Genomic DNA, 12,159 nt, shown 5'->3' with positions numbered 1-12,159 from the left:
TCGGATTTTAATTGTGATGCAGAAGATAAAGTAACAAACATTTGGTTTTATACAGACATTTCTACTCTGGTGGATAAGCTCAATCAATATATCAAAAAATAAAATAAAATAAAATAAGGCTGGAGAGATGGCTTAGCAGTTAAGGCACTTGCCTGCAAAGCTTAAGAGACCCAGGTTCGATTCTCCAGGTCCATGTAAGCCAGATGCACATGGTGATGCATGCATCTGGAGTTTGTGATGGCTAAAGGGCCTGGCGCACCCATTCTCACCCCCACCTCTCTCTCTCTCTGTGTCCCTCTCTGTGTCTCTAATAACTAAATAAATAAAAATCAGGAAAAAATAAAAAAAAAAAACAAAAACTCTGGCTAGAGAAATGGCTCAGTAGCTAAAGGTCCTTTTCTGTAGGCCTGCCAACAAGAGTTCAGTTCACCCATGTAAAGAGACAAAGGAGCAATGGCTCATACATTCTATAATCCCAAAGAGCCTACAGCAATGGGAGGCAAAATCAGGAGAACCTTGAAGTTCAGGGGGCAAGCTAGTATGGCCTTCCCAAGGGCAAAACAACAAAAAGAGGAACCCTGTGATCAAGGTGGAAAGATAATACATGAGGTCTTCTCATCTCCACATGCATGCCATGGTATGCATGTGCCCAAACACGTGCACATATACACACTCACATAGCACTCACACACATAAATAATTTTTTTAAAAAACAAAAAATTAACCAGATGTGGTGGCACCTAGGGATGAAGACCTTTTTTTTAATGGTTTTTGTCAAGGTAGGATCTCACTGTAGCCCAGGCTGACCTGGAATTTACTATGTAGTCTCAAGGTGGACTCAAACTCACAGTAATTCTCCTACTTCTGCCTCCCAAGTGCTGGGATTAAAGGTGTTCACCACCACACCCAGCCTAAATGAAGACTTTTGTTTTTCAGTTATCATTATAAAACTAAGGACAATTTTATTTTTTTTTAATTTTTATTAACATTTTCCATGATTATAAAATATATCCCATGGTAATTCCCTCCTAAGGACAATTTTATAACATTCTTTGTGCATAGCTGTTACATGTAGGGCAATTAAGTAGAGATAAATTATTCTTAAAAATGAATTTTACATAGTTTCACTTCAAGCCAAAGACTTGTTTAAATAAACTTGTTTAAAATAATAATAATTGGGGCTGGAGAGATGGCTTAGCAGTTCAGTGCTTGCCTGTGAAGCCTAAGGACCCCAGTTCGAGGCTCAATTCCCCAGGACCCACATTAGCCAGATGCACAAGGGGGCGCACATGACTATAGTTCATTTGCAGAGGCTGGAGGCCCTGACATGCCCATTCTCTCTCTCTGCCTTTCTCTGTCACTCTCAAATAAATAAATAGAAATGACTTAAAATAATAATAATTAAGATGTAAACAAGAGAAATAGATGATGGCTTTTCCAAAAGAAATTGCTAGGCAACAGCCTCTATATGCATGGAAATGGTTGGACCTTTTAGAATTACAGTGAAAAAAAGAGAAGCACTGCCTTATATGTGGAATTCTACCAACACTGCATGGTTTACAACTAAAACAACGAATATGCCATGAAAAAAAATCAAGCCATTGTGATTCCTCAGCAAAAAAAAAAAAGGAAGGGGAGGGGAGGGGAGTTGAGGGGAGGGGAGGGGAGGGGAGGGGAGGGGAGGGGAAGGGAGGGGAGGGGAGGGGAAGGGAGGGGAGGGGAGGGGAGGGGAGAAAAAATATAGAATAGGAAAGGCATACTATAAAGAGAAGTTTGAACTTTACCATTAAGAGTGCTTATAAAAAGAGAACCTGGGCTGGAGAGATGGCATAGCAGTTAAAGCACTTGCCTGCAAAGCATAAGAACCCAGGTTGGATTCCCTAGTACCCACATAAGCCAGATGCACAAGGTGGTACATGCATCTGGAGTTCATTTGCCACAGCTATAGGGCCTGGCACACCCATTTCTCTCTCTCTCTCTCTCTCTCTCTCTCTCAAATAAGTAAATAAATAAATAGGTTTTTTAAAAAAGAGAGACAGAGAGAGAACCTACCGCCTTAACAAAACCCATCTAATGACTGTGATGAAAAATAAGAGATAATGACAATGGAGGAGATGCAAGGTAAGGCCTACACCTGAACCATCAAGTCTGTGCATGCTGCTGTGTCTGGATGGGGTGAGGTAAAAAGGTAAGATCATCCCTCACGAATATGGGCAGAGACAAGCCAAACTAAAGACAAAAATGGTGGGTACTATTTACAGGACATTCAAGTGTTTGAACTTTGAGCAAGATTTAGGGTTGTGTCTCAAACAAGCATGAAGTCAAACATCAAATCCTCTGATCTGGGGCTGGAAGGATGGCTTAGTGGTTGAGGCATTTGCCTGCAAAGCCAAAGGACCCAGGTTCGATTCCCCAGGACCCACGTTAGCCAGATGCACAAGGGGGCGCACACGTCTGGAGTTGGTTTGCAGTGGCTGGAGGCCCTGGTACACCTCTCTCTTCCCGCCCCCTTTCTCTATCCAAAGAATAAATAAAAACAAAATATTTTTTTAAATCCTCTGACCTGGGGAGATGGTTCAGTGATTAAAGACACTTGCTTATAAATTCTGAGAGCCCAGGTTCAATTCCACACCACCCATGTAAAGCCAGAGATCCTGCCTCAAATAAGGTGGAGCACGGGCACTTTAAAGTGCTACAAGCAGCCAGTGTGGTGGCGCACACCTTTGGTACCAGCACTAGGAAAGCAGAGGCAGGAGGATCACTGGGAATTTGAGGCCAACCAGAGACTACTTAGTGAATTCCAGGTCAGCCTGGGCTAGAGTGAGACCCTACCTCAAAAAAATAAAAAATAAAAGTGACACATATACCTATAGACACACAAATTTTTTTTTTTCAAACTTCAAACTCCTCAGTGATATAGGGAGTCAGAAAAAGCAACTAAAACTGACAGTACCACCAGTGATTCTAGAACTTGGATTTTGTGGGAGGTTTTTTTTTTTAATACATGTATTTTTTAAATTTTATTTATTTATTTACAAGCAGAGAGAGAGATGACAGACAGAGAAAGAATGGGCACACCAGGGCCTCTAGCCACTGCAGATGAACTCCAAACGCATGTGTCCCTTGTGCACCTGACTTACGTGTGTCCTGGGGAACTGAACGTAGGTCCTTTGGCTTTGCAGGAAAACACCTCAACCGCTATGCCATCTCTCCAGCACATTTGGGAGGTTTTTAATAATGTCCCTTTAAGGTAAAAAGGTAAAGGTAAAATTCATGATCTCTATAAAACTCCACTTTCCAGTTAAAAGAAAAGCTCAGTTACATAACAATGAAGAAATTTTAGGGAGCATGCATAATATATCTGAACCAAAATGCATACACACGTGTGTGCGTGTATGTGTGTAGGGAGATGTATACACATGCTATGGCACATATGCATGTGAAGGTCACAGGACAGCCAGTCCCTGCCTTCTGCCTTGTTTGAGATAGGGTTGTGTCTTTGTTTTCACAAATGTGCTCCATTGTGTTCCACTTATATGGTTCTGGGAATCTAAACGTAAGTCCTCATGCTCACATGGCAAGCACTTTACCCACTGAGCCATTGCTCAGGTCCCATAGTGCATAACAGTCAAGATACCAAGAAGTTATAGACCAAAACTCAGTTTATCCTTGGGGGCTGGAGAGATGGCTCAGAGGTCAAAGGGATTTGTCTGCAAAGCCTGTCAGCCTGGTTCAATTCCCCAGTACCCATGTAAAGCCACATGTATAAAGTAGCACATGCATCTGGAATTTTGTTTCCAGCTACAGGAAGCCCTAACATGCCCCTTCATTTTTTTCTCTCTACTTCTCTCACTCTCATAAATAAGTTTTTTTTTAATTTTTTTAAAATGTCATCTTTGGTTAAGTAGTGAGACTGACGCTAGCCTGGGATACCCTGACTCAAAAAGCAAAAAGAAATGTGTATTATTATTTGTTTGATGGTTAACACAATAAATTAAATTGACAGCCATGGCCCGGAAAGATGACTCAGCCTGCAAAACCTAACAACCTGGACTCAATTCCCCAGTACCCACATAAAGCTAGAGATCCTGGCATGCCGACTCTCTTTCTCTCTCTCTCTTCTTGAAAATAAATAAAAGTATTTTTTAATCTATAAAATTAAATATAATTACAGGCCAAGCGTGGTGGTGCACACTTTTTTGGGGGGGGGCACACCTTTAATCGAAGCACTCCAGAAGCAGAGGTAGGAGGATTGACATGAGTTCAAGGACACCCTGAGACTACACAGTGAATTCCAGGTCAGCCTAGGCTAGAGTGAGAACCTACCTTGAAAAACCAAGATAAATAAATAAATAAATACATTGATAGCACTACAGCCACCTCTGGTGGCACACACCTTTAATCCTAGCACTTAGGAGGCAGAAGTAGGAAGATCACCATGAGTTCTAGGCCTCTCTTGAGACTACACAGTCAATTCCAGGTCAGCCTGGGCTAGAGCAAGACCCTACCTCAAAAAAAAAAAAAAAAAAAAAAAGCTGACAGCACTAAAATATAGTTAAATAAAACAAAAACATCAACTGAAAATCATAAGTAACTCAAGACAACATACTCAGTAACACCTTAATGAAAAACCAATTATTAATAGGCACTAATAATACACTTAGGGCTCTGACTTTTCAAAAGACTGTAAAATAAGAATCACCAGCTTCTAAGAGCTTCAGAAAATAGGAAATGGGGGCTGGAGAGAAGGCACTTGCTTGCAAAGCCTGATAACTGGGATTCAATTCCCCAGTACACACATAAAACCAGATATACTCCAGATCTGGAGTTCATTTACAATGGCAGGAGGCCCTGGGGCACCCATATTCTATCTGCCTCTTTCTCTCTGTTTGTCTCTCTCAAAGAAATAAATGAAATATATTTTTTTAAAAAAGGAAATTATCATAATGCAACTAAATGTAAGAAAGCACTTGTTTGAAAGAAATGGTCCAAAAAGTAGAGCTAAACATCACTTTAAAGAGACAGGGGCTGCAGGTGTAATGCAGTGTCCAAGCGTTTGCCTCGCATGAGCTAGACCCTGGGTTCAATCCTTAGCATTGAAAAAAAAAAAAACAGTAGGAAGTTATTTCTAGGCATGGCACTGAGAAAACATGCTTGCCTTGCATAGTGTCCAGCCTGCTCAGACTGAGGCAACTCACCCCAGGAAAAAGCTTGCAAGGAAAAAGACACTGATGGGAGATTGCCCACAGAGGCTAAGGTGATTGTCTATGCATTGACCACATGGAGATCAGAATGGAGACCAGGAAGAATTAGTTCTAAGGTACCAGGAAACTAAGGAGTTTATTTCAAAGTTGGGCTTGATGAATAATTTTCAACAGAAAGTATGTCAGATGGTGATCCCCAGAACTGCAGTGGGCTGGGCATATGCCTCAGTGGGAGAGAGGGCCTGGCAAGCTGCAAGACCCTGGGTTCCATCCTCAGCACCACAGGAGAGAGGGAAGAGTGTCTGGACACAGACTGCCTGAACAGGCATCTAGGGACCCACCTAACTTCCTCTGTGACCTTGGGCAAGTCACAGTCTTTCTGTGCCACATCTGACATCAAGAGTAATAACAGTATCTGCTCCATATGGTTGTGGCTTAAGTAAGTTGCATTTGTAAACACTGAACTCACTGTATGTAACAAGTGCTAGGTAAGTAGCTGAGGAAGGTCGGGTTCGTTTTGACATCTCCAGATGAACCAATGTGAGGAACCAAGAAAAGGCATGGGGGGTGGGGGGCCGAAAGGAGAACGTTTTCCAAGCGGTGAAGCCTACCCCGAAGCTGCCCCGTGCGGGGGGCTCCTGCGGGCAGGCAGGCAGGGAGCCCTGGCTCTCAGGGAACTTCCTTCCAGGCCAAGGATGTTCGGGGACTCGCGTCCGAGGGGCTCTGGGCTGGGGGCGGGAGTTTACCAAGCGGACTCGGTTCAGACTGCCGGCCGGGCCCGAACCGGCTGGAGACAGAGGGAGAAGGGCGTCCGCTGGGCGGTCGGCCGCCCTCCAAGCCAGCGCTCTCCCGGGGCTGGCCTGGGCTGGGCTGGGCTGGCCCGGCAGCGAGCAGGAAGACAGCCTCGGCCGGAGCCGGCAGGCAGAGAAGCCCGCGGAGGAGCGCGCAGTGGGCGCGGCCCAGCCGGAGCGTTCGTCCGGCTGCACCCAGCACCCGCCTCGCCCAGGACGCGGGCGCCGCGGGGCTCCGCACGGTACCTGAGCGTGGGCCCGATGCAGGCCGTGTCGGTGCTCTCGATCTCCCGTAGGATCCGCTCGTGCTCTGCCGCAGTCTCCAGGCTCTCCGCCTCCGCCATCTTTCGCCGTTCTAGCCTCTGCGGCGCGGACAGCGCGTCCCCAGCCTCCGCCGCTCACCTTTCGCGGCTTCGCAGACCCTCTCACCGTAGTCTCCACAACCTCCCGGGCCTCCAGCAGTCCGCAGGACCCCGCCCTCGGGCTCGTCACGCCCCCTTGCGTCATACCTCCGCCATGGCCGCGCAAGGCACACTGGGGTTTGTAGTTTGCTTGGCAAGCTAGGCTGAGCTCTGTCCACTTGTCCAAGCCCATTATCATAAGCCAGGAGCACTTAATTGCGCTGTGCACACAGTGACGACCAAGTCACACAGGGGTGCGGACAAAAAACCCGTGCTTATAACCTTTAATGTAAAAGTTCCATATACACAAATAGTAAAAAGGGACTAACTGAATCTGCTGAGAGCAATCATACACAGCAGTGCAGGAGGCAAGGGAGTGAGCTGGAAAAATCACAAAATAAAGCAGCATAAGGGCTGAAAAGATGGTCCAGAGGATGGAGACAGGAATCGCACCTGCGGTGGAGGTTTTGTAGAGACCAAGTTTACAAGGTTAAAAAGAGTCTGAAAAGTGTGAGGAAGGACCCCCAGACAGCCTGCAAAGTTCAATTTGCACTCTCCAGTAAAGAAGGATCAAGAAGTGAGGCTGGCAGCCTGATTCGGATGGAGTATCCTGTAATCTCTGCTTGTAGGGCTGAAACAGGAGAAATCACCATGACTTGGAGGCTATCCTGCACGACAGAACGAGACACTGCCTCAAACAAGGGAGGGAAAAAATGGTGGGGACAGGTGGAGGAGGAAGCTGAGAAGACTACATTTGAGGGAAATTGTGAAGAATAGTAAATACTAAGCAAGTAAATTTGTACTTTATTCTAATGACTCACTGATCAACAACCAACTTTGTACCAGAAGCAACTAGAAACTTTTTAAAATACAAACTAAACGTCCAACCTCTGTACATTGTTATTCCGTCATCTGCATTTCATTAAGTCCCAGAAAACAATTTAATTATTAGATTTATTCATCAGTGCTAACATTTACCAAGAGAATAAACGACAAACTACTAAAGCCTTTTTAAAACAGGAAAGTGGCCCACACAAAACCTTAGCACTGAGAAATCTGATGAACAGCAAGTGCATAGATGTGCAGACGCAGAGAATTTGCAGACTGACACTCCAGGAGATGTTGAAGCCTAAATTAAAAAAGCAGGAATGCCAATGACAAAAATGAACAATAGGGAAAGCACTGTAAAAGTAGAATTGACCAGTTTTACTGGATACCAGGAAGGTTGGGTGCTATTTTCAGGAAAAGTAGTGTTACCATCAATCAAACAAGGTAAATGAGCCGGGCATGGTGGCACATGCCTTTAATCTCAGCACTCAGGAGGCAGAGGTAGGAGAATCACTGTGAGTCTGAGGCCACCCTGAAACTACATAGTGAGTTCCAGGTCAGCCTGAGCTAAAGTGACCTTGAAAAAACAAAACAAAAAAGGTAAGTGAAAAGAATTAAACTGGTTGCACCCATTCTCTTTTTCTCCCCCCCACCCCGCCTCTCTTTCAGAGAGAGAGAAAGAGAGAGAAAATGGGTATGCCAGAGCCTTCAGCCACTGCAAACAAACTCTAGACACATGTGCCACCTTATGCATCTGGCTTTATGTGCTAAGATTAAAGGGGTGCACCACCACACGCAGCTTGTTTGGTTTTGTTGAGTTGCCACAGAGGCTGAGACCCAACATCTTACCAAGGGTGTGAGAGTCTGAGCAACTAGCACAGGAAAACCCCAGTGAAGATGGACTGCCTGCCAAGTGTAGTGAAAATACCTGTGGATCAGTATTTCAAAGGTTAAGACAAAAGAATCTTAAGTTCAAGGTCATATTCAACTACATAGTGAGTTTGAGGCCATCTTGGACTACATTAGACCCTATATCAAAAAGAGGAGGTGGCCAGATGTGCTGGCACACGCCTTTAATTCAAACACTCAGGAGGCAGAGGTAGAAGGATTGCTGTGAGTTCAAAGTCAACCTGGGGCTACAGAGTTTGATCCAAGTCAGCTTGGCTAGAGTGAGACCCTACCTCAAAAAATCTAAAATAAAAGGGGGAAGGGAGAGCTGATGAGATGGCTTGATGAGTAAAGTTGTTACTGTATGTGATAGCCTGGATTTGGGTCCCCCAAACCCACGGAATGCATTAGCATGAGGATCTATAATCCCAGAGTACCTAGAATAGGATGGGAGGCAGAGACAGGAGAGTCCTAACTCAACAGACCAGCTGGCCTGGCATGTACAGTAGCAAAAGACCCTGCCTCAAAAAGGTGAACAGTGACAACCTCTCATCTCCACACATGCACCACAACACAAGTGATCCAGGGCGTGCACACGTGCGCACACAGATTTAGGGAAAAAGAAAAAGATGGCTCCCTACCAGTAATGTACTCCAAATCGAAAGAAAGTCAGGCAACTGTGCAGGCACCAGGAAAGTGCTGGACTAAGAAACAGAATTCGTTTGATCCATTTCCAGCACTAGCTGCTAGAAGATGCCTATATGAAAATATTCAAATGTTGGCTCCTTAGTTTATGCTCAGTTTTGTATAAAAAGAACTAGTAGCTGGACGTGGTGGCACACGCCTTTAATCCCAGCACTCAGGAGGCAGAGGTAGGAGAATGACTGTGAGTTGGAGGCCAGGCTGGGACTACAGAGTGAGTTCTATGGTCAGCCTGGGATAGAGTGAGACCCTACCTCAAAAAAAGCAAGAAAAAAACAACTGGGAGTGTGGCAGAGTGGTAGAGTATATGCCTAGGATACATGAGGGCATGTATCCTCTAGCCACTGCAAATGAACTCCAGACACATGTGCCACCTTGTGCATCTGGCTTATGTGGGGTCCTGGAAAATTGACCCTGTGTCCTTAGGCTTCCCAGGCAAGCACCTTAACAGTTAAGCCAGCTCTCTAGCCCTTTGTTTAAAAAAAAAAGTTTTGTTATTTTTATTTATTAGAGAGAAAGGAAGGGAAGGGTAAATTAATATCTTTGAGACAGGGTCTCACTCTGTTTTCCAGACAGGCTACCCTGAAATCATAGTGATCCTCCTGCCTCAGCTTCCCAAGTGCTGGGAATACAGGTGTGTGCCACAACACAGTGAAAAAGAAAGAAAGAAAGAAAGAAAGAAAGAAAGAAAGAAAGAAAGAAAGAAAGAAAGAAAGAAAGAAAGGAAGAAAGAAAGGGAGAAAGAAAGAATTTTAATAAAAATTCTAGGTGTTGGGCTGGAGAGATGGCTTAGTGGTTAAGCAATTGCCTGGGAAGCCTAAGGACCCAGGTTCAAGGCTCTATTCCCCAGGACCCACGTTAGCCAGATGCACAAGGGGGCGCACGTGTCTGAAGTTCATTTGCAGTGGCTGGAAGCCCTGGTGCGCCCAGTCTCTCTCTCCCTATCTGCCTCTTTCTCTCTCTCTCTGTCACTCTCAAATAAATAAATAAAAATGAACAAAAAAAAATAAAAAAAATAAAAAAATTCCAGGTGCTTCTGATAGATACAGTTGGCTGTTGGATGAGAGTTACCTTTCTGGCACAGTATAAAGAAGAAGCATTTTGCATACACCAACTGCATTTAATCCTTACAATAGATATCTTGTATCTCATTTTATAGAACAGAGGCGAGACATCTGGTAGTACCCACACCTCAAAACCAATAAATAATGAAACAAGTGTTCAAACAGGTTCCCCCTAATGTCCTTAATGTTAAGGCCTGTAAGCTGAGCAGTAACCCACAGTGTCCAACCATACCCTCCAAAGCAAGTAGCTAGCTTCAGCCAATCCTTCTGCCTCTCTGTATCTGTTTCCACACTAGCATAATGGATTGTTTCACTTCTCATGGCCTTCCAAATCACCTGGGGGGCTCTGCACAAAACCATCCTTCCACCCACTTAAGTAAACTGACTTCTTTTTTTGTGTCAGCAGATTGCTGCCTCCGCATTCACACTGCTCCCTGTGGCCATCACTCAACTGTTGCCCTCACACCATAATTCTGAGACTCTAAAGCCTGGGTATCAGGTGCCCTGTGGCCATCTACTAATGTCCATGTTCCTCAGAAATTTTACTACTTGCAGCCTTGAACATGGTGGTCTATGGGTGTAATACCGTCATTCATAAGGCTAAGGCAGGAGAACTGCAAAGTAGAGACCAGCCTGGGAGATAGTAAGACCATGTCTCAAGTAGGAGGAGGAAAAAGGAAAGGGAAGGGAAGGGGAAAGGAAGGGGAAGGGAAGGAAAATCAGAAAGAGGAAAAGGGGAAGGGGGAAAGGGGAAGGGAAGGAAAGGAGAAGTGAAAGAAAGGACAGGAGGAGAGAAGGAGAAGAGAAGGGAAGGGAAGGGAAGGGAAGGGAACATTTTTCCACTCAGTTCTCAGTCTTCCTCCTTTATCCCATTCTCTGCTTATGCCATTATCCCAAGGCACTTCAACATCACCAAGGATAATACACTCAGCACTTCAATAGACTCCCATTGCCTCAATCAGGTCGCTCCTGCCACATAAGCAATATATTCCCAGCCTATCTTTTACTCTATTAATCCATGAGCACCTCAACACTGATAAACAAACAAACAAACAAACACTGCTCTGCCCCACAAAGACTACCAAACCGTGAAGTTCCATTCTCTAATTTTGTTCCATCCATCCCTAACTCTAATTTTTATGGGACTTGCGCTTTTTAATCCTATTCTTCACCCAGATTTCTATGTAATCTAGTTGCATTTTTCTCCTTTCTGTCCTCCTGGTTTCTCCATTAACCAGTCAGGGGATTTTGGGAAAATTACATTGCTTTTTGGGCTGCAGTTTTCTCATATATAAAATAAGGTTGGGGCTGGGGAGATGGTTCAGTGGTTAAAAGTACTTGCTTGAAAAGCCTGTCCAACTGGGTTCAATTCCCTAATACCCACAGAAAGCCAGATGCACAAAGTGGTGCATGCATCTGAAGTTTATTTGTAATGGCGATAAATGGTGCATTCATTCTCTTTCTCTCAGGGTGTGTGTGTGTGTGTGTGTGTGTGTGTGTGTGTGTGTGTGTGTCTTCTCTTTCCTCACAAATAGAGTAATAACATGGGCTGAGGTGGTAGAGAGAATACCTTACATGCAAGAGGCCCTAGGTTCATGTATTCATCAGTTGATAAACACTTGAGTCATTTCAGCTTTAGGGGGGGTACTGAAAATTAAACCCACAGCTTTTCATATGCCAGGCAAGTGTTCCAGCACTGACTGAGTTACATCCCCAGCCACTTTTGTTAGTTTGGTTACTGTTTTGAGGCAGGTCTCATATAGCCCAGGCTGGCCCAGAACTGAACTCAGTAGTTGGCTGAGGCTGGCCTGATCCTTCAGCCTCAGTCTTGTAAGAGTTGGAATTTCAAGTGTGTGATAGAACACCCAGCTTCACTTTTGAACTATTGAAGATAATGTTGCTGTGAATATTCATGGTGTTGCAGTCAGCTTCTTGTTGCTGGACCAACATCCAACCAAACACAGATTATGGGAGGAAAAGGTCTACATAATGCTTACAGATTCCAGGGGAACAACATCAATTGTGGAAGAAACTGGCTGACTTCTATAAATCCAACCAGAGGGACACCACCAAACAGCAACACCAGCAAGCACACACTACCAGAGTTCAAACTGCTCTCCACACTCATCAGGGCTGGACTCTAAGGAACATGCCCCCTGTAGCAGGGACCTGCCTACTAGGGGCTCATGTTGTAAGCTCAGTTTTAATGAAATACTTGCGTCTATGATGCTGTACATTCAAACGGTCACATTAAAACTATCACGCACATGGGGCTGGAGAG

The 12,159-nt window shown here is 44.7% G+C and overlaps 1 protein-coding gene across 4 annotated transcripts in view; it reads right to left on the bottom strand.

The window, feature by feature from the left end:
- Exoc6b (exocyst complex component 6B) overlaps positions 1-6,461 on the bottom strand; it is a 672,146-nt gene extending 665,685 nt beyond the window's left edge. For all 4 annotated transcript variants that reach the window (XM_045152123.1, XM_012951116.2, XM_045152124.1 and 1 more), the window contains exon 1: positions 6,242-6,461. In XM_045152123.1, coding sequence (XP_045008058.1) covers positions 6,242-6,339 — 98 coding nt within the window. In that variant the 5' untranslated portion in view covers positions 6,340-6,461. The remainder of the gene's footprint in view (positions 1-6,241) is intronic.
- Positions 6,462-12,159: the final 5,698 nt, after the last annotated feature.

Source organism: Jaculus jaculus, chromosome 6, assembly GCF_020740685.1.
Source record: "Jaculus jaculus isolate mJacJac1 chromosome 6, mJacJac1.mat.Y.cur, whole genome shotgun sequence".
Taxonomy (NCBI): Eukaryota; Metazoa; Chordata; class Mammalia; order Rodentia; family Dipodidae; genus Jaculus; species Jaculus jaculus.
Note: the sequence above shows the minus strand (reverse complement) of the source record. Positions and strands in the feature narration are given on the sequence as shown.